The sequence below is a fragment of the Leptodactylus fuscus genome, chromosome 9 (assembly GCF_031893055.1).
Source record: "Leptodactylus fuscus isolate aLepFus1 chromosome 9, aLepFus1.hap2, whole genome shotgun sequence".
In the NCBI taxonomy this organism is placed as follows: Eukaryota; Metazoa; Chordata; class Amphibia; order Anura; family Leptodactylidae; genus Leptodactylus; species Leptodactylus fuscus.
In genome coordinates, this window is record NC_134273.1 from 481,746 (window position 1) to 503,666 (window position 21,921).

The 21,921-nt window shown below is 46.2% G+C and overlaps 1 protein-coding gene across 1 annotated transcript in view; it reads right to left on the minus strand.

Moving 5' to 3' along the window:
* The window catches only part of MOB3C (MOB kinase activator 3C), a 42,821-nt gene extending 22,570 nt beyond the window's left edge, over positions 1–20,251 (minus strand). The window contains exons 1-2 of the mRNA XM_075287185.1: positions 20,229–20,251; positions 4,548–5,018 (exon numbers count right to left, since the gene is read on the minus strand). Of these exons, the coding sequence (XP_075143286.1) occupies positions 4,548–4,965 (418 nt within the window). The 5' untranslated portion in view covers positions 4,966–5,018; positions 20,229–20,251. The remainder of the gene's footprint in view (positions 1–4,547; positions 5,019–20,228) is intronic.
* Between the last annotated feature and the right edge of the window lie 1,670 nt (positions 20,252–21,921).

A 21,921-nucleotide genomic window follows, 5' to 3' on the forward strand; every position in this document is an offset into this window, starting at 1 on the left:
TTACCCAGGACTGCTGTACAGTATATTACCCAGGACTGCTGTACTGTATATTACCCAGGACTGCTGCATATTACCCAGGACTGCTGTATATTACCCAGGACTTCTGTACTGTATATTACCCAGGACTTCTGTACAGTATATTACCCAGGACTGCTGTACAGTATATTACCCAGGACTGCTGTACAGTATATTACCCAGCACTGCTGTATATTACTCAGAGCCTCTCAGAACTGCTGTATATTACCCAGGACTGCTGTACAGTATATTACCCAGGACTGCTGTACTGTATATTACTCAGGACTGCTGTATATTACCCAGGACTGCTGTACAGTATATTACCCAGGACTTCTGTACTGTCTATTACCCAGGACTGCTGTATATTACTCAGAGCCTCTCAGAACTGCTGTATATTACCCAGGACTGCTGTACAGTATATTACCCAGGACTGCTGTATATTAATCAGGACTTCTGTACTGTATATTACCCAGGACTGCTGTATATTACCCAGGACTGCTGTATATTACCCAGGACTGCTGTATATTACCCAGGACTGCTGTACAGTATATTACCCAGGACTGCTGTACTGTATATTACCCAGGACTGCTGTATATTACCCAGGACTGCTGTACAGTATATTACCCAGGACTGCTGTATATTACCCAGGACTGCTGTACAGTATATTACCCAGGACTGCTGTATATTACCCAGGACTGCTGTACTGTATATTACCCAGGACTGCTGTATATTACCCAGGACTGCTGTACAGTATATTACCCAGGACTGCTGTATATTACCCAGGACTGCTGTATATTACCCAGGACTGCTGTACAGTATATTACCCAGGACTGCTGTATATTACCCAGGACTGCTGTACAGTATATTACCCAGGACTGCTGTATATTACTCAGAGCCTCTCAGAACTGCTGTATATTACACAGGACTGCTGGATATTACACAGGGCCCCTCGGGATTACTGTCTATCACACAGGACTGCTGGATATTACACAGGGCCCCTCGGGATCACTGTCTATCACACAGGACTGCTGGATATTACACAGGGCCCCTCGGGATCACTGTCTATCACACAGGACTGCTGGATATTACACAGGGCCCCTCGGGATCACTGTCTATCACACAGGACTGCTGGATATTACTCAGGACTGTTGTACAGTATATTACCCAGGACTGCTGTATATTACCCAGGACTGCTGTACTGTATATTACCCAGGACTGCTGTATATTACCCAGGACTGCTGTACAGTATATTACCCAGGACTGCTGTACAGTATATTACCCAGGACTGCTGTACAGTATATTACCCAGGACTGCTGTATATTACCCAGGACTGCTGTACAGTATATTACCCAGGACTGCTGTACTGTATATTACCCAGGACTGCTGCATATTACCCAGGACTGCTGTATATTACCCAGGACTTCTGTACTGTATATTACCCAGGACTTCTGTACAGTATATTACCCAGGACTGCTGTACAGTATATTACCCAGGACTGCTGTACAGTATATTACCCAGCACTGCTGTATATTACTCAGAGCCTCTCAGAACTGCTGTATATTACCCAGGACTGCTGTACAGTATATTACCCAGGACTGCTGTACTGTATATTACTCAGGACTGCTGTATATTACCCAGGACTGCTGTACAGTATATTACCCAGGACTTCTGTACTGTCTATTACCCAGGACTGCTGTATATTACTCAGAGCCTCTCAGAACTGCTGTATATTACCCAGGACTGCTGTACAGTATATTACCCAGGACTGCTGTATATTAATCAGGACTTCTGTACTGTATATTACCCAGGACTGCTGTATATTACCCAGGACTGCTGTATATTACCCAGGACTGCTGTACAGTATATTACCCAGGACTGCTGTACTGTATATTACCCAGGACTGCTGTATATTACCCAGGACTGCTGTACAGTATATTACCCAGGACTGCTGTATATTACCCAGGACTGCTGTACAGTATATTACCCAGGACTGCTGTATATTACCCAGGACTGCTGTACTGTATATTACCCAGGACTGCTGTATATTACCCAGGACTGCTGTACAGTATATTACCCAGGACTGCTGTATATTACCCAGGACTGCTGTACAGTATATTACCCAGGACTGCTGTATATTACCCAGGACTGCTGTACAGTATATTACCCAGGACTGCTGTATATTACTCAGAGCCTCTCAGAACTGCTGTATATTACACAGGACTGCTGGATATTACACAGGGCCCCTCGGGATTACTGTCTATCACACAGGACTGCTGGATATTACACAGGGCCCCTCGGGATCACTGTCTATCACACAGGACTGCTGGATATTACACAGGGCCCCTCGGGATCACTGTCTATCACACAGGACTGCTGGATATTACACAGGGCCCCTCGGGATCACTGTCTATCACACAGGACTGCTGGATATTACTCAGGGCCCCTCGGGATCACTGTCTATCACACAGGACTGCTGGATATTACACAGGGCCCCTCGGGATCACTGTCTATCACACAGGACTGCTGGATATTACACAGGGCCCCTCGGGATCACTGTCTATCACACAGGACTGCTGGATATTACACAGGGCCCCTCGGGATCACTGTCTATCACACAGGACTGCTGGATATTACACAGGGCCCCTCGGGATCACTGTCTATCACACAGGACTGCTGGATATTACACAGGGCCCCTCGGGATCACTGTCTATCACACAGGACTGCTGGATATTACACAGGGCCCCTCGGGATCACTGTCTATCACACAGGACTGCTGGATATTACACAGGGCCCCTCGGGATCACTGTCTATCACACAGGACTGCTGGATATTACACAGGGCCCCTCGGGATCACTGTCTATCACACAGGACTGCTGGTTATTACACAGGGCCCCTCGGGATCACTGTCTATCACACAGGACTGCTGGATATTACACAGGGCCCCTCGGGATCACTGTCTATCACACAGGACTGCTGGATATTACACAGGGCCCCTCGGGATCACTGTCTATCACACAGGACTGCTGGATATTACACAGGGCCCCTCGGGATCACTGTCTATCACACAGGACTGCTGGATATTACACAGGGCCCCTCGGGATCACTGTCTATCACACAGGACTGCTGGATATTACACAGGGCCCCTCGGGATCACTGTCTATCACACAGGACTGCTGGATATTACACAGGGCCCCTCGGGATCACTGTCTATCACACAGGACTGCTGGATATTACACAGGGCCCCTCGGGATCACTGTCTATCACACAGGACTGCTGGATATTACACAGGGCCCCTCGGGATCACTGTCTATCACACAGGACTGCTGGATATTACACAGGGCCCCTCGGGATCACTGTCTATCACACAGGACTGCTGGATATTACACAGGGCCCCTCGGGATCACTGTCTATCACACAGGACTGCTGGATATTACACAGGGCCCCTCGGGATCACTGTCTATCACACAGGACTGCTGGATATTACACAGGGCCCCTCGGGATCACTGTCTATCACACAGGACTGCTGGATATTACACAGGGCCCCTCGGGATCACTGTCTATCACACAGGACTGCTGGATATTACACAGGGCCCCTCGGGATCACTGTCTATCACACAGGACTGCTGGATATTACACAGGGCCCCTCGGGATCACTGTCTATCACACAGGACTGCTGGATATTACACAGGGCCCCTCGGGATCACTGTCTATCACACAGGACTGCTGGATATTACACAGGGCCCCTCGGGATCACTGTCTATCACACAGGACTGCTGGATATTACACAGGGCCCCTCGGGATCACTGTCTATCACACAGGACTGCTGGATATTACACAGGGCCCCTCGGGATCACTGTCTATCACACAGGACTGCTGGATATTACACAGGGCCCCTCGGGATCACTGTCTATCACACAGGACTGCTGGATATTACACAGGGCCCCTCGGGATCACTGTCTATCACACAGGACTGCTGGATATTACACAGGGCCCCTCGGGATCACTGTCTATCACACAGGACTGCTGGATATTACACAGGGCCCCTCGGGATCACTGTCTATCACACAGGACTGCTGGATATTACACAGGGCCCCTCGGGATCACTGTCTATCACACAGGACTGCTGGATATTACACAGGGCCCCTCGGGATCACTGTCTATCACACAGGACTGCTGGATATTACACAGGGCCCCTCGGGATCACTGTCTATCACACAGGACTGCTGGATATTACACAGGGCCCCTCGGGATCACTGTCTATCACACAGGACTGCTGGATATTACACAGGGCCCCTCGGGATCACTGTCTATCACACAGGACTGCTGGATATTACACAGGGCCCCTCGGGATTACTGTATATTACACACGGCTCCTTATGACTACTGTAGATTACAGAAGGCCTCTTGAGACTACTGTATATTAGACATGGCCTCTCAGGGCTATTATTTTCACAGATTTGCTCATTCTAGTACTCTCGTGCTGTCTATGTACAAAGCAGCCTCTCTTGTCCGAGGGTAGATACCTGTCTCACCTGTTCGGGTTGGAAATATGTCTTCATTGTTTATCATGGTTTCTATCCAGTCCATCAACAAGTTCATATAGAGTGGAGCAGACACCTTTGTGGGCTTCTTGAACTTGAGCTCATCTTGCCACCTGTATTCATACCTGAGTCCACCAGACATAATGGGACAGCTCCTCTCAGTGCAAAACTCAGACATTGTCCCATAAATAAGGTTTATCCTGTTGAAAAAGTCAACAACATGCACAGCTATCCAGTCATTTATGTTCTCTCCCGGGGGAAGCTGAACGACACTTCTCAGATCTAGACCTGATTTCAAGGAGGCCTGGGCCTTTTTGTACAGCTCAAATCTTTGGGTTCCAGGTTCAAATCTCTTCCTCGGACGGAACGTTCTGTCTTTGTTAAAGACCTGGGTGAGGCACAAGGCCATAGTGCCCGGTCCACGCTTCGATGCAGGTTAGAGGCTGAAGGATAGCAGAGGCCCTACAAGATGAACAAAGGACAGTGTTTTAGTCTGTGTATGGAGTTAGTAACGAACCCGACTCCCATTGATATTAACCCCTTCCCGACATCCGCCGAAATAGTACGGCGCTGTAGGGAAGGACTTCCCGCAAACCGCCGTAATACTACAGCAGCTGCATGGTGCGCACACAGAACCTGTGTGCGCACCATGCCCTGCGGGTGTCAGCCATAAAATATGGCTGACAATGCCCTGTAACACCCGCCCTCAGAACCGGGTCCGATCGCGGGTGTTAACCCCTGAGATGCCGGCGGTCAAACATGACCACCAGTATCTCTGGGGATCGGGACATACTGGTGCCGATCGCCACCCCCCGGTATTGGTAGTGGGTAGCCCGGGGTCTGATCAGTGACCCCGGGTCTGCCCCAGGCCGTCCCCTCCACTTACCTAGTTGATCCTGCCAGGAATGAAAGCTGTCAGCACCGGGCGTCTACACAGGCTGAGAGCTTCCTATACTCTGCCATACACGTGTAACACGTGTACTGCAGCTACATCTAGTGAAGCAGCGATCAGCCGATCCCATGGGGACAGAAAAAAAAGTGATAAAAAAGGAAAAATAAAAAAGTTTAAGTTTACAATAAATTAGAAATAAATAAAGCCCCAAAAATCCCTTTTCCCATATAAAATGTTTTATTATGTAAAATAAAGAAAAATAGAAAAAATCATTCCATATTTGTTATCGCCGCGTCCGTAATAACCTGAACAATAAAATTAAAACATTATTTAACCCAAACGGCGAACGTCATAAAAAAAAAACTTAGAAAAATGCACAAAATAATGATTATTCACCACCTTTCCCTTACAAAATGTTCAATAAAAAGTAATCAAATGGTCAGAGGAAAACCAAAATGGTGCCAATAAAAAGCAGAGGTGATCCCGCAAAGAATAAGCCCTCAACCAGCTCTGTCTACCGAAAAATAAAAATGTTCTGCCTTTCAGAAGATGGCGATGCAAAAATAATAGATTTTTTTCCTTAAATTTAATTTTATTCTGCACAAATAGCAACGCATTAAAAAATAATATAAATGAGGCATCGCCGTAACCGTACCGACCCGCAGAATAAAGATAACATGTTACTTATGCTGTATGCTGCACGCCATAACTGTACTGACCCGCAGAATAAAGGTAACATGTTACTTATACTGTACACTGCACGCCGTAACCGTACCGACCTGTGGGTCGCTACGGTTACAGCGTGCAGTGTACATTATAAGTAACATGTTACCTTTATTCTGCGGGTCGGTACAGTTACAGCGTGCAGTGTACAGTATAACCGTACCGACCCGCAGAATAAAGGTCACATGTTACTTATACTGTACACTGCACGCCGTAACCGTACCGACCCGCAGAATAAAGGTCACATGTTACTTATACTGTACACTGCACGCTGTAACCGTACCGACCCGCAGAATAAAGGTCACATGTTACTTATACTGTACGCTGCACGCCGTAACCGTACCGACCCGCAGAATAAAGGTCACATGTTACTTATACTGTACACTGCATGACATAACCGTACCGACCCGCAGAATAAAGGTCACATGTTACTTATACTGCACACTGCACGCCGTAACCGTACCGACCTGCAGAATAACGGTCACATGTTACTTATACTGTACACTGCACGCTGTAACCGTACCGACCCGCAGAATAAAGGTCACATGTTACTTATACTGTACACTGCACGCTGTAACCGTACCGACCCGCAGAATAAAGGTCACATGTTACTTATACTGTACGCTGCACGCCGTAACCGTACCGACCCGCAGAATAAAGGTCACATGTTACTTATACTGTACACTGCACGCTGTAACCGTACCGACCCGCAGAATAAAGGTCACATGTTACTTATACTGTACGCTGCACGCCGTAACCGTACCGACCCGCAGAATAAAGGTCACATGTTACTTATACTGTACACTGCACGCTGTAACCGTAGCGACCCACAGAATAAAGGTCACATGTTACTTATACTGCACACTGCACGCCGTAACCGTACCGACCTGCAGAATAACGGTCACATGTTACTTATACTGTACACTGCAGGCCGTAACCGTACCGACCTGCAGAATAAAGGTCACATGTTACTTATACTGTACTCTGCACACCGTAACCGTACCGACCTGCAGAATAAAGGGAACATGTTACTTATACTGTACACTGCAGGCCGTAACCGTACCGACCCGCAGAATAAAGGTCACATGTTACTTATACTGTACACTGCAGGCCGTAACCGTACCGACCCACAGAATAAAGGTAACATGTTACGTATGGTGTACACTGCAGGCCGTAACCGTACCGACCTGCAGAATAACGGTCACATGTTACTTATACTGTACACTGCAGGCCGTAACCGTACCGACCCGCAGAATAACAGTCACATGTTACTTATACTGTACACTGCACGCCGTAACCGTACCGACCCCCAGAATAAAGGGAACATGTTACTTATACTGTACACTGCACGCCGTAACTGTACCGACCCGCAGAATAAAGGTCACATGTTACTTATACTGTACACTGCACGCCGTAACCGTACCGACCCCCAGAATAAAGGTCACATGCTACTTATACTGTACGCTGCACGCCGTAACCGTACCGACCCCCAGAATAAAGGTCACATGTTACTTATACTGTACGCTGCACGCCGTAACCGTACCGACCCCCAGAATAAAGGTCACATGTTACTTATACTGTACACTGCAGGCCGTAACCGTACCGACCCGCAGAATAACAGTCACATGTTACTTATACTGTACACTGCACGCCGTAACCGTACCGACCCCCAGAATAAAGGGAACATGTTACTTATACTGTACACTGCACGCCGTAACCGTACCGACCCGCAGAATAAAGGTCACATGTTACTTATACTGTACACTGCACACCGTAACCGTACCGACCCCCAGAATAAAGGGAACATGCTACTTATACTGTACGCTGCACGCCGTAACCGTACCGACCCCCAGAATAAAGGTCACATGTTACTTATACTGTACGCTGCACGCCGTAACCGTACCAACCCCCAGAATAAAGGTCACATGTTACTTATACTGTACGCTGCACGCCGTAACCGTACCGACCCCCAGAATAAAGGTCACATGTTACTTATACTGTACGCTGCACGCCGTAACCGTACCAACCCCCAGAATAAAGGTCACATGTTACTTATACTGTACGCTGCACGCCGTAACCGTACCAACCCCCAGAATAAAGGTCACATGTTACTTATACTGTACACTGCACGCCGTAACCGTACCGACCCCCAGAATAAAGGGAACATGCTACTTATACTGTACGCTGCACGCCGTAACCGTACCGACCCCCAGAATAAAGGTCACATGTTACTTATACTGTACACTGCACGCCGTAACCGTACCGACCCGCAGAATAAAGGTCACATGTTACTTATACTGTACACTGCACGCCGTAACCGTACCGACCCGCAGAATAAAGGTAACATGTTACTTATACTGTACACTGCACGCCGTAACCGTACCGACCCGCAGAATAAAGGTAACATGTTACTTATACTGTACACTGCACGCCGTAACCGTACCGACCCGCAGAATAAAGGTCACATGTTACTTATACTGTACGCTGCACGCCGTAACCGTACCGACCCCCAGAATAAAGGGAACATGTTACTTATACTGTACACTGCACGCCGTAACCGTACCGACCCGCAGAATAAAGATCACATGTTACTTATACTGTACACTGCACGCCGTAACCGTACCGACCCGCAGAATAAAGATCACATGTTACTTATACTGTACGCTGCACGCCGTAACCGTACCGACCCGCAGAATAAAGATCACATGTTACTTATACTGTACACTGCACGCCGTAACCGTACCGACCCGCAGAATAAAGGTCACATGTTACTTATACTGTACACTGCACGCCGTAACCGTACCGACCCCCAGAATAAAGGTCACATGTTACTTATACTGTACACTGCACGCCGTAACCGTACCGACCCGCAGAATAAAGGTCACATGTTACTTATACTGTACGCTGCACGCCGTAACCGTACCGACCCGCAGAATAAAGGTAACATGTTACTTATACTGTACACTGCACGCCGTAACCGTACCGACCCGCAGAATAAAGGTCACATGTTACTTATACTGTACACTGCACGCCGTAACCGTACCGACCCGCAGAATAAAGGTCACATGTTACTTATACTGTACACTGCACGCCGTAACCGTACCGACCCGCAGAATAAAGGTCACATGTTACTTATACTGTACACTGCATGGGAAAAAAAAATGCTAAAAGCAATGCCAGAATTGATGTTTCCTTTTACATCCCACCCATAAAGAGTTAATAAAATGTCGTCAATAAGTTACAGGCCCCAAAATGGTGGCATTGAGAAGCTCATCTGATACCGCAAACACCGAGCCCTCATATGGCCACATTGCCAGAAAATACAAATCTAGCTTGTACAATGTGAAGACAAAAACCCCAAAAGTCACCAAATCATTAGGACATAAGTGGCTGCGACTAGAAGGAAATGTATAAGCGGTGCGAGCGTTTTCAGGGGACCCCCATATTTAGAGCTTATGAGAGAGAAGACACCAGCGCTGACCCCCCAGAATGCCCCTCTTCCCCGTCCGTGTCATAGGAGCTAGTGGGAACATAGAATGGGATCTGGTGTACCCAATTTACTCCGCACAGCTTACATAGTCACTTCGGGGTTACTAATGCTACTACATCACTTGATAAATTCTTTGAGGGGGGCGGTTTTCACAATGGGGGGGGGGTCACTGCTAGAGGTTTCCACTGTTCTGACACCTGAAGGGCTTTGTAGATGCGACAGGGTGCCCGAAACTGATCCCAGCCAGATCTGCCCTCTAAAAGCTCCTTGGCGCGCCTTCCCTTCTGCGTCTCGCTGTAAGTCCATATATTAGTTTACACCCATAAGTGGGGTACTATAGTAGTCGGGAGAACTTGCATAACAAATTGTGGGGGGCGTTTTCTCCTTTAACCCCTTGTGAATGTGCAAATTCTAGGGCTAAACGAAAATATTAATAAAATCAAATTTGAAAATTTCACCTCCATTTTGTCTTCATTCCTGTTAAGCACTTATAGGGTTAAATTACTAGGTATATGTTGTTTGGCTTATTTCAGGGGTGCAGTTTTGAAAATGGGGTGATTTATGGGGGGGCTTTAATACAAGGGTCTTTCAAAACCCCTTCATAACTGGATTCGTCCCTTAAAAAATGGGTTTTAGAAATTTCTTGAAAATTTGGAATATTGTTGTTTCACTTGTAAATCTTCTAATGTCCGTAAAAAATAAAAGGGCGACTAAAGTTTGATGTGACATAAAGCCGAGACCTGGGCCATGAGATTTAGGATAGATGGCGGGCTGACTATCTGTATGCAATGCACATCGTTTCAAACTTTATAAAATGCAGAGTTTTCCAAATTTACACCAAATTTCCTATTTTTTCATAATTAAACATAAAACATATCAACCAAAATTTACCACTAACATGAAGTACAATGTGTTACGAAAAAACAATCTCACAATCACTTTGGTAAGTTAAAGCGTTCCAGAGTTATTGCCACATAAAGTGACACATGGCAGCTATCAAAGATCGAGCTCGGGCAGGAAGTCAAAAAGTGCCATTGGCAGGAAGGGGTTAAGAACTTCTAAGAGAGCTGAGCCCAGGTATAAATCCTGCACTACCTCCTTGGCCATTGGTTCTTCTGCTCCTCTTCTGTAAAGCCAGTATATAGCATTATGTTTCCCCCTACGCCAAACAGCAGCACAAGATGGGTATTCCTGCCCCTGTGTGCTGTTAGGACAGGTGGAACTTTTAATTAGCTAACAGTTTTTCCCCCTATAAGAGGCCAGAGCGACCTCCTCCCCCCTGTGTTTTTTTCTGTCCTGTGCGACTGGACAGGTGGAGGAGGCTGTGGCCTCCTCTATGGTTTAGAATAAGGTGTCTTAGATCCTTTCTTCTCTTTCCCTTCTTTCTGAGTGAAAGATCTAGGTTTATACTGCAGTCTTTTGTCTTACCTGCCTTGTGCAGGTTACTGACTTTTTCAGCTGCAGTTCATTTACTGCCTGCAGTAAGGTAAGCCGTGTCCTCTTTTCAGCTTTCCCTCTGTGTTCACTGCAGAGACTAAAAGCACTAATTTCTATTTGCTATGGGCACTCTGTCAACTTCACAATATCGAAGTCGATTCACCGCCATTATGGTAAGATCCAACCAAATTTTTTTTTGTATTTCTTGCGGTTTTTCAATGTGCGTTTAATTCCTAAGCGGGGACTATATGCTGTGAACCTAAAAGAAGGGTTCATATACCTATGTACTATCATTACTTATTAGGTGCATATTTGCTTATTGCTCACATGATGGTGGATGCTCTAAGGCAATTTGTTGTAAGGTTATGCATGTCTGCACTGCTGTCAGTACGGGGTCCTCCAGCTAGGAGCCCTTCATTTATTGTTGTCATCTCCTGGGTGAAGGAGTACATGCAGATTTCTGGTAAGGTTCCCTCTCCCAGTTTTCATAAGAGGTCTTACTTAGAAATAGAAGCCCTAGTGGCTCAAGCTGTAGGGTTACAGACTTGTATGCCTGAATCCACAGTATCCTGGGTTCAATCCCAGTTGCACTTTGCATGCGTGATAAAAAAAAAAAAAAAAGTTAATAAGGTACTTGTGGTTCTCATGGTTCATTCACATGGAGAAAGTCTCTAAACTTAATGCTGGACTCTGTCTGCTTGAAAATCTCCCTCCTCTAGGTGGGAAAAGATCATATCAGCAGTGCATTATTTATAGGTAATACAGCGGGTTTCCATCCTAACTGCCAAAGGTTACTGGATCTTATGTCAGGGTCTGCAGTTGCAGTCCCTTGGGCCATATAGCGCATGCGGCCTGCAGAAGGTAAGTCTGAGGCCTGGAATCACAACCCGTGGGGCCTGCAGGGGCTTCATTTTAAGGGCTGGATGTCCATGTCCAGATAGTCTGGACCCTGTTGACCACAGAGACAGCCCTCTCCGGTAGAGAGCGCATCTACAGGAGATTCCCATACGGGCAATGAGGAATTGGATGGAGGAGGCTGTGTCATCCAGCTGACAAAAAACTCAGCAGTCTGGGTCAAGCCAATTTAGTTATTCCTCAAAATTTGTCTTTCATCCAGGTGGGGTTCCATCTTAAGGACGGGATGTCCTTAAGATGGAACCTAGCGCTGGACCCTGTTGACTATAAACGCCTCTCTCTCACTAGTGGGGCGAATCTAGAGAAAAGTTCCATAGGAATAAAGTGGAATTGGATGAAGAATTCATGGTCCAATTTATCTGGACCCTGTTGACCACTGATGCATCCCTCTCTGGTGGAGAGTGTCCACGGTCCAGCTAAGGCCGGACCCTGTTGACTACCTATGTCTCCCTCTCTGGTGGAGAGCACATCCAGATAAGCGTTCCATAGGAGGAACATGAAATTGAACGTAGAGTCCACGGTCCAATTTATCTGGACCCTGTTGACCACTGATGCATCCCTCTCTGGTGGAGAGTGTCCACGGTCCAGCTAAGGCAGGACCCTGTTGACTACCTATGTCTCCCTCTCTGGTGGAGAGCACATCCAGATAAGCGTTCCATAGGAGGAACATGAAATTGAACGTAGAGTCCACGGTCCAATTTATCTGGACCCTGTTGACCACTGATGCATCCCTCTCTGGTGGAGAGTGTCCACGGTCCAGCTAAGGCAGGACCCTGTTGACTACCTATGTCTCCCTCTCTGGTGGAGAGCACATCCAGATAAGCGTTCCATAGGAGGAACATGAAATTGAATGTAGAGTCCACGGTCCAATTTATCTGGACCCTGTTGACCACTGATGCATCCCTCTCTGGTGGAGAGTGTCCACGATCCAGCTAAGGCCGGAACCTGTTGACTACCTATGCCTCCCTCTCTGGTGGAGAGCACATCCAGATAAGCGTTCCATAGGAGGAACATGAAATTAAATGTAGAATCCATGGTCCAGTTTACCTGGACCCTGTTGACCACTGAGGCATCCCTCTCTGGTGGAGAGTGGCCATGGTCCAGCTAATGCCAGACCCTGTTGACTACCTATGCCTCCCTCTCTGAGGAGAGCACATCTAGATCGGCTGGGTAGGCTATTTGGTCTCATCATATGTCCGCCTGATCACGGCTTATCCAAGATCTATCGGTCCTTCAACTTGTTCAAGCCAGACAAATACGTAAGGACCCTCCCTCTTCAGGGCATCAAGCAACTTTATCTAGACAGCTCTCCCATTCGGCAAATCCTTGGCCCCCCACACCTTCACAAAGGTAGTGGCCCCGGTCGTAGCCGCCCTGCGCCTCCGAGGGATCTTATTGTCCCATAACTAGACGAATGGCTCCTAAAAGCCCGGTCAAAGGAGGTGCTTGCTACACAGTTGGAATCCACTGTGGCTTTCCTAAATGAGCTGGGCTGGCTAATAAACTGGCAGAAGTCGGTAGTGGTTCCATCTACCCCGATTCAATTTCTGGGGTTTATCTTTGATTCTCTCAGCATGATGATCTCCCTGCCTCCTCCTTGGAAGGAGAAGATTGGTCAAACGGCTCATCACCTATCCACAACCCGGAAGGTTACTATCAGGACCGCCATGAAGGTCCTAGGTCTCATGTCCGCAGCCATCAAGGCAGGTCTGTGGGCCCTATGGCACATGCGCCCCTTACAGTGCGAGATCCTGAGAGTCGGGAACCACAGTCCTTCGGGGCTACAGAGGCCTATCCAGTTATCCATCAGAACCCATCGATCACTGGCTTGGTGGTCCCAGCTCAGAGATGGGAAATCCACGGTCCAGACATCCTGGACCCTGTTGACCACAGATGCCTCCCTCACAAGATGGGGAGTGCTTCTGGGGGAGACCCCGGTACGTGGGACCTGGAACCAGCTTAGAGAAGGCTCATTTGTCCAACTGGCGAGAGCTCACTGCAGTGCACCGTGTGCTTCTAATGTTTGCACCCCACCTGCAAAGGAAAGCTGTGAGAGTGAGAACAGACAACTTAACAGCAGTCCGATATATCAGCAAACAAGGAGGGAACCAGATCCCCCTCGCTTCTGCAGGTGACAAATCTAATATTCTCCTGGTGGAGAGGAATCTTTCACAACTATCAGCGGTTCATATTCGAGGTGGGCTGAACATCCTTGCGGATCAGCTAAGCAGAGGCCTGGTGAGGACAGGCGAATGGTCCCTAAAATCCGGACATCTTTCATCATCTCACTGAGATGTGGGGTCTCCCCGAGGTGGACCTGATGGCCACCCAGTACAACGCCAAAGTGACGAGGTTTTGCTCCCTCTACCGGGAAGACAATCCTTTGGCGGTAGATGCCCTGTCAATACCTTGGAGGTTTAAACTGGCATACGTTTTTCCTCCTATTCTGATGATTCCGAAGGTATTGGCGAAACTCAGGCAGGACCAGACTTCGGCAATAGTGATCATGCCGTTCTGGCCAAAAAAGGGCATGGGTTACCCACCTCATCCTAATGAGTCAAGGGACCTACTGGAGGCTTCCACAAGTCCAAAACCTGGTAATTCTGAACTGACAGCTCTGCCAGGACCTGGACAGGTTCAACCTCATGGCCTGGAGGTTGACCGCATCGTATACGGAGATAGACGATTATCCCAGGCCGTTCTAAGAACGTTGGCCCATTCAAGAGCGGATTCAACTAACAGGAGTTACCAAAGGATCTCGGATAGGCAGCTTAATAACTCTGCTATCGAATCGGTCTTGGAGTTCCTACAGAGTGACCTGGATAAGGGGCTAACTCCAGCTACCCTGAAGGTTCATGTTTCAGCACTTTCCGCTCTTCTAGGGACCTGGTTATAACAAGATCCTCTATTAAAGTAATTCCTTAAAGGGGCCTCTAGGCTCCGCCCTCAGATGCAGCCCCCTGTCCCGCAATGGGACTTGGCTGCGGTTCTTCAGGGGCTTTGTTCTCCCCCCTTTGAACTCTTAACAGAAGTGGACTGGAGATATCTCTCCTACAAGGTAACCTTCTTGTTGGCAATTACCTCTGCCAAAAGGGTTGGAGAATTACAAGCTTTGGCTGCCTCGGAGCCATTCATTACCTTTTTCCCTGATAGGGTTCAACTTGGGTTCATCCAGGGATTTTGTCCTAGGGTCGCATATATCTGCGCATATATTTGGATTGTACAGCTTCCTTTCGAAGAACCTGCTCATCAATACCTACGGCCATAACAAAGGTGTTAAAGCCTCTAAAGCCACCCTGTCAAGATGGATCAGGGAGGCCATCGCTTGCTCTCTTCGCGCTCAAGACCTACCAGTACCGGAATCGGACCAACTTCCCGGTCAGAGAGACGCTCGCTCTCCTTAGAGCAGATATGTTCTGCTGCTTCCTGGAGGTTTCATCTGATGTTCGCCAGACACTGCAGATTGGACTGGCGTAGCTCAGAGGCCACAGCCTTCGGACATTCTGTCTTGGCATCTGCTTGCCAAGATCTCCCACCCTAGTTGGGATTTTACTTGCTAGATACCCATCTTGTGCTGCTGTTTGGCGTAGGGGGAATGGAAGATTATGAAGATAATCTGTTTTCCCTTAGCCCAAACAGCAGCACAGGGCTCCCTCCCATTGTTTATGGTAATGTTTGTATTGTTATATTGCCTTTTATACTTTTTGACTAACACAGGGGGGAGGAGGTCGCTCTGGCCTCTTATAGGGGGAAAAACTGTTAGCTAATTAAAAGTTCCACCTGTCCTAACAGCACACAGGGGCAGGAATACCCCATCTTGTGCTGCTGTTTGGGCTAAGGGAAAACAGATTATCTTCATAATCTTCCATTCTGAGCCTCCGAGCAGAAAGACAACAGGAGAAGAGTGGAGAGGAAACTGAGAAGGAAAAAGGGACAGAACATTGTGTAGAGCCAGTATAAGGAGGAGAACATCATTGTGTAGACCCAATATAAGGAGGAGAACATTGTGTAGACCCAGTACGAGGAGGAGAACATTGTGTAGACTCAGTACAAGGAGAAGAACATTGTGCAGACCCAGTATAAGGAGGAGAACATTGTGTAGACCCAGTATAAGGAGAACATTTTGTAGACCTAGTATAAGGAGAACATTGTGTAGACTCAGTACAAGGAGGAGAACATTGTGTAGACCCAGTATAAGGAGAACATTGTGTAGACCCAATATAAGGAGAAGAACATTGTGTAGACCCAGTATAAGGAGGAGAACATTGTGTAGACCCAGTATGAGGAGGAGAACATTGTGTAGACTCAGTACAAGGAGAAGAACATTGTGCAGACCCAGTATAAGGAGGAGAACATTGTGTAGACCCAGTATAAGGAGGAGAACATTTTGTAGACCTAGTATAAGGAGAACATTGTGTAGACTCAGTACAAGGAGGAGAACATTGTGTAGACCCAGTATAAGGAGAACATTGTGTAGACCCAGTATAAGGAGAAGAACATTGTGCAGACCCAGTATAAGGAGGAGAACATTGTGTAGACCTAGTATAAGGAGAACATTGTGTAGACCTAGTATAAGGAGAACATTGTGTAGACCTAGTATAAGGAGAACATTGTGTAGACCCAGTATAAGGAGAAGAACATTGTGCAGACCCAGTATAAGGAGGAGAACATTGTGTAGACCTAGTATAAGGAGAACATTGTGTAGACCTAGTATAAGGAGAACATTGTGTAGACCTAGTATAAGGAGAACATTGTGTAGACTCAGTACAAGGAGGAGAACATTGTGTAGACCCAGTATAAGGAGAACATTGTGTAGACCCAGTATAAGGAGGAGAACATTTTGTAGACCTAGTATAAGGAGAACATTGTGTAGACCCAGTATAAGGAGGAGAACATTGTGTAGACCCAGTATAAGGAGAACATTGTGTAGACCCAGTATAAGGAGGAGAACATTTTGTAGACCTAGTATAAGGAGAACATTGTGTAGACCCAGTATAAGGAGAAGAACATTTTGTAGACCTAGTATAAGGAGAACATTGTGTAGACCCAGTATAAGGAGAACATTGTGTAGACCCAGTATAAGGAGGAGAACATTTTGTAGACCTAGTATAAGGAGAACATTGTGTAGACCCAGTATAAGGACATCATTGTGTAGACCCAGTATAAGGAGAACATTGTGTAGACTCAGTACAAGAAGGAGAACATCATTGTGTAGACCCAGTACAAGGAGGAGAACATCATTGTGTAGACCCAGTACAAGGAGGAGAACATTGTGTAGACCCAGTACAAGGAGGAGAACATTGTGTAGACCCATTTTGTCACAGAAAGAGTAAATTTAAAACATAACTTTTAATTTTTTTAAGATAAAAAACAAAAAAAAAAGCCCCAATGTGCGCTAAAAATTGAGAAATGATACACACTATACGGAATGATGGTGTCCGTGTGCGTTAGTAAATTCCTCAATACATAACTGTAGTCACTGTATAGAAGGATAGTGACCCAATTAGGAGAATGTAGATAGGAGAGCCATGAGCAACTGCCCCTCAGTCATATATATATATATATATATATATATATATATATATATATATATATATATATATATATACTACCCTAACCTGTACTGGTTATAACAGTCACTCTAAACCCCTGTGATTAATTAAACACTTGGGGAAGGAAAGGGTATATGGATTTGGCATAAAATAGATATTACTGCTCTCCTATTCTGACCTAATGTGGGCTATGTACTCCTCATAGCTCCTCTACGCGTTTCGCCAATGCATATCGCATGGCTCCTCAGGAGGACGATATTAAATATATACAGCCGCTATGGTTTGCAGTTAAAACTGCAGTTCCTGCATCCTTGATGGTTAGGGTCAGGGTCAGATCAAGGATGCAGGAACTGCAGTTTTAACTGCAAACCATAGCGGCTGTATATATTTAATATCGTCCTCCTGAGGAGCCATGCGATATGCATTGGTGAAACGCGTAGAGGAGCTATGAGGAGTACATAGCCCACATTAGGTCAGAATAGGAGAGCAGTAATATCTATTTTATGCCAAATCCATATACCCTTTCCTTCCCCAAGTGTTTAATTAATCACAGGGGTTTAGAGTGACTGTTATAACCAGTACAGGTTAGGGTAGTATATATATATATATATATATATATATATATATATATATATATATAGATGACTGAGGGGCAGTTGCTCATGGCTCTCCTATCTACATTCTCCTAATTGGGTCACTATCCTTCTATACAGTGACTACAGTTATGTATTGAGGAATTTACTAACGCACACGGACACCATCATTCCGTATAGTGTGTATCATTTCTCAATTTTTAGCGCACATTGGGGCTTTTTTTGTTGTTGTTTTTATCTTAAAAAATTAAAAGTTATGTTTTAAATTTACTTTTTCTGTGACAAAGTTAATAATTGAGTAAATTACCCGTCAGTGAATATATTGTGTAGACCCAGTACAAGGAGGAGAACATTGTGTAGACCCAGTATAAGGAGGACATCATTATGTAGACCCAGTACAAGGAGGACATCATTATGTAGACCCAGTACAAGGAGGACATCATTGTGTAGACCCAGTACAAGGAGGAGAACATTGTGTAGACCCAGTACAAGGAGGAGAACATTGTGTAGACCCAGTATAAGGAGGACATCATTATGTAGACCCAGTATAAGGAGGAGAACATTGTGTAGACCCAGTACAAGGAGGAGAACATTGTGTAGACCCAGTATAAGGAGGACATCATTATGTAGACCCAGTACAAGGAGGAGAACATTGTGTAGACCCAGTACAAGGAGGAGAACATTGTGTAGACCCAGTACAAGGAGGAGAACATTGTGTAGACTCAGTACAAGGAGGAGAACATTGTGTAGACTCAGTACAAGGAGGAGAACATTGTGTAGACTCAGTACAAGGAGGAGAACATTGTGTAGACTCAGTACAAGGAGGAGAACATTGTGTAGACTCAGTACAAGGAGGAGAACATTGTGTAGACTCAGTATAAGGAGGACATCATTGTGTAGACTCAGTATAAGGAGGAGAACATTGTGTAGACTCAGTATAAGGAGGAGAACATTGTGTAGACTCAGTATAAGGAGGAGAACATTGTGTAGACTCAGTATAAGGAGAACATTGTGTAGACCCAGTATAAGGAGGAGAACATTGTGTAGACCCAGTATAAGGAGGAGAACATAGTGTAGACTCAGTATAAGGAGGACATCATTGTGTAGACTCAGTATAAGGAGGACATCATTGTGTAGACCCAGTATAAGGAGGAGAACATTGTGTAGACCCAGTATAAGGAGGACATCATTGTGTAGACTCAGTATAAGGAGGAGAACATAGTGTAGACTCAGTATAAGGAGGACATCATTGTGTAGACTCAGTATAAGGAGGACATCATTGTGTAGACCCAGTATAAGGAGGAGAACATTGTGTAGACCCAGTATAAGGAGGACATCATTGTGAAGACCTCATGGTCATGCATTGTTACCTTTACTCCTTTTACTGATGAGCAGCCTTCAACATATCTTCATGGTATAGTTAAGCCCAAAACATGGTATATGAAAGCGAAAAAGTACTACTCTGTATGCCAACAACTCATGATATATACACCTCATACATCTGGAATAACTTTAGAGAGGGGTCAGTAGTCCGGGACCTCCAGTATGGCTTCTGTGTATAGATACCTCCAAGTGTTGTCAGTAGCCAGTACTTGGCACAATGTGTGAGCTTCAGGATGAGCAGAGACGTCACCCAGATGGCAGCACCAGCACATTGACCAATAATTGTGAGCGAGCAGCCATCCCTGAAAATAATGTGTGACAACCCGCCAGCACACAGACACATCTGTTATTTGGGGACACAGGGTGTACTCTGCTGACTCACATACTGTCGCCATATACAACACATCACAACCACAAAATTTCCAGACTTCTGCTTCTGTCTTTTGAAGAAGTGTGTTAGGGTAGATCTTGAAGGCCCCTGAGAAGTCCCACAAGATTCTCTATATGTGGAAAGGAAGGACGAGCACTCCTAAACTGTGGCTAAGCATGCATTGTCCCTGCCCGAAAACACTTGGTCAGAGGGTTAGGTTGTGTTGTGATCCTTCACCCCCAGTCTTGTTACCTTTGGATATGGCACAGAACATTGTGTGAGAACCGAACAAACTCTTATGATCCCCCTCCCATTACCTGGCAAGCAGGAGCGGCTCCTCCACTGCAGATTATGTGACAACTCCTGAACTTCCACAATCCCTCCTCTGCACACACAGAACACACACTCTGCTCCAGTGATGTCACATCCTGACTCTAAGTGCACAACTGCTCTTGTAATAACTTGTGCACATCCTGCTCTGCAGCTGGGATCTGACTCAAAGCACACAAACAACACTGCACACACAATACAGACACCTGCCACTGCACACACAATACAGACACCACACACAATACAGACACCTCACACTTTACAATACAGTGTGCAGGGAGCACTAACATGGAATTACAGTGTGCAGGGGGAACTAACATGGCATTACACTGTGCAGGGGGCACTAACATGACATTACACTGTGCAGGGGGCACTAACATGACATTACACTGTGCAGGGGGCACTAACATGACATTACACTGTGCAGGGGGCACTAACATGACATTACACTGTGCAGGGGGCACTAACATGGCATTACACTGTGCAGGGGGCACTAACATGGCATTACACTGTGCAGGGGGCACTAACATGGCATTACACTGTGCAGGGGGCACTAACATGACATTACACTGTGCAGGGGGCACTAACATGGCATTACACTGTGCAGGGGGCACTAACATGGCATTACACTGTGCAGGGGCACTAACATGACATTACACTGTGCAGGGGGCACTAACATGACATTACACTGTGCAGGGGGCACTAACATGGCATTACACTGTGCAGGGGGCACTAACATGGCATTACACTGTGCAGGGGGCACTAACATGGCATTACACTGTGCAGGGGGCACTAACATGACATTACACTGTGCAGAGGGCACTAACATGGCATTACACTGTGCAGGGGCACTAACATGACATTACACTGTGCAGGGGGCACTAACATGACATTACACTGTGCAGGGGGCACTAACATGGCATTACACTGTGCAGGGGGCACTAACATGACATTACACTGTGCAGGGGGCACTAACATGGCATTACACTGTGCAGGGGGCACTAACATGACATTACACTGTGCAGAGGGCACTAACATGGCATTACACTGTGCAGGGGCACTAACATGACATTACACTGTGCAGGGGGCACTAACATGACATTACACTGTGCAGGGGGCACTGTTAGGGACATCAAGGGGTCCCCATAATACAGTATGTTGCAGAGTTCCAAATTAAACATCAGGCCTGGAGAAGTCACACACACAGCTGGTGTATCAAGTTTGTTCTAATTTAATGGTGCAAAAATGGTAGTTTAAATACAATACAGACAAAAGCAGGTTTGACTATTCTAATAACATGATTGGTTGTAGAGTTATAAGATAAGTCTGGCACATGCCTATTGGATGAGACCTAATGTAACCTGTATCTCATAACTTTCCAAACTGGGATGGACTTTCTCATGAAACAAAGAAGGATTCAAAATACTTATGCATGAACTAACATCTCACGCTATGTCTATATGTATATATCATGGTAAAAGAGATAAGGTGACATGCTGGTGCCAATCAACTCCAACCTTGAAGATAACGAGCAATAGGCTACAGAAACTTTGTGTCTACACACTCTAACTGACCTCCATATACCATACATCCAGTAAAGGAGATAAGAGATATACAAATAGTCAGCTGCATCTTCAAAAGATGAGGCCCTTGAAAGAGAGAGAGAGCGACAGGGATTTG